The following is a 654-nucleotide window of genomic DNA, read 5'->3' on the forward strand; positions in this document are numbered from 1 at the left end:
CACATTTAACATCGAAGCCTTGGATCAGGATACCGTCCACGGGGAGTAGATCGCCAGGCTCGAGGTGGACCACGTCGCCGGACAAAATGTCGAAAACGGATAGCTCAATGGTCTTGCCGGACCGGATGACCTTGACTAACCGATCCGACTTTTTCTTGTTCAGCTTGGCGAATTGCCTCTCCTTCTGCCAGTCGTTCAGAGACCCCACAAAAACCACGATGACAATAGCCACGATGATAGCAACGCCCTCAATCCACTCGACTCCCTGTCCTTCAGGACTGACAGTCTCGTAGATACCAATAGCCAATGAAACAACCGCCGCAATGGAAAGGAGAATCAGAACCTTGTCGTTGTAGGTAATCCATAGCAGCTGGAGGAAGGACTTGCCCTTCTTCTCGGGGATCCGGTTGTCCTTGAATACGCGCTTCCTGTCCGAGAAATACTCGTCGCCATGGCTGGCGCCAGCGGTGTTTCGCCGGGCGACCGGGGTTTGAGGCGTCTCAACGCCCTCATTTGCAAGCTTAGACGACTTGCTCGTCGCCTCTTCGAAGGTGATGGTCTTGTCGATGTGCTTTTCGTCGATGCTGAGTCCAGTGTCCCTGTTCGAGCGTAGACCCTTCTCGATACCTTTCAACCCGCCCATAGCGTAGTACG

At 53.8% G+C, this 654-nt stretch overlaps 1 protein-coding gene across 1 annotated transcript; it reads right to left on the bottom strand.

Annotated features, from left to right (window-relative positions):
• Positions 1-643, bottom strand: JN550_013926 (uncharacterized protein; the record flags this gene model as incomplete). The annotated part of the gene is made up of 1 exon (XM_049312569.1): positions 1-643. A coding segment is annotated over one exon (643 nt), but the record flags the coding sequence as incomplete, so codon positions are not given.
• Between the last annotated feature and the right edge of the window lie 11 nt (positions 644-654).

This window comes from Neoarthrinium moseri (genome assembly GCF_022829205.1).
Source record: "Neoarthrinium moseri strain CBS 164.80 chromosome Unknown scaffold210_Wmoseri_CBS_16480, whole genome shotgun sequence".
Taxonomy (NCBI): domain Eukaryota; kingdom Fungi; phylum Ascomycota; class Sordariomycetes; order Amphisphaeriales; family Apiosporaceae; genus Neoarthrinium; species Neoarthrinium moseri.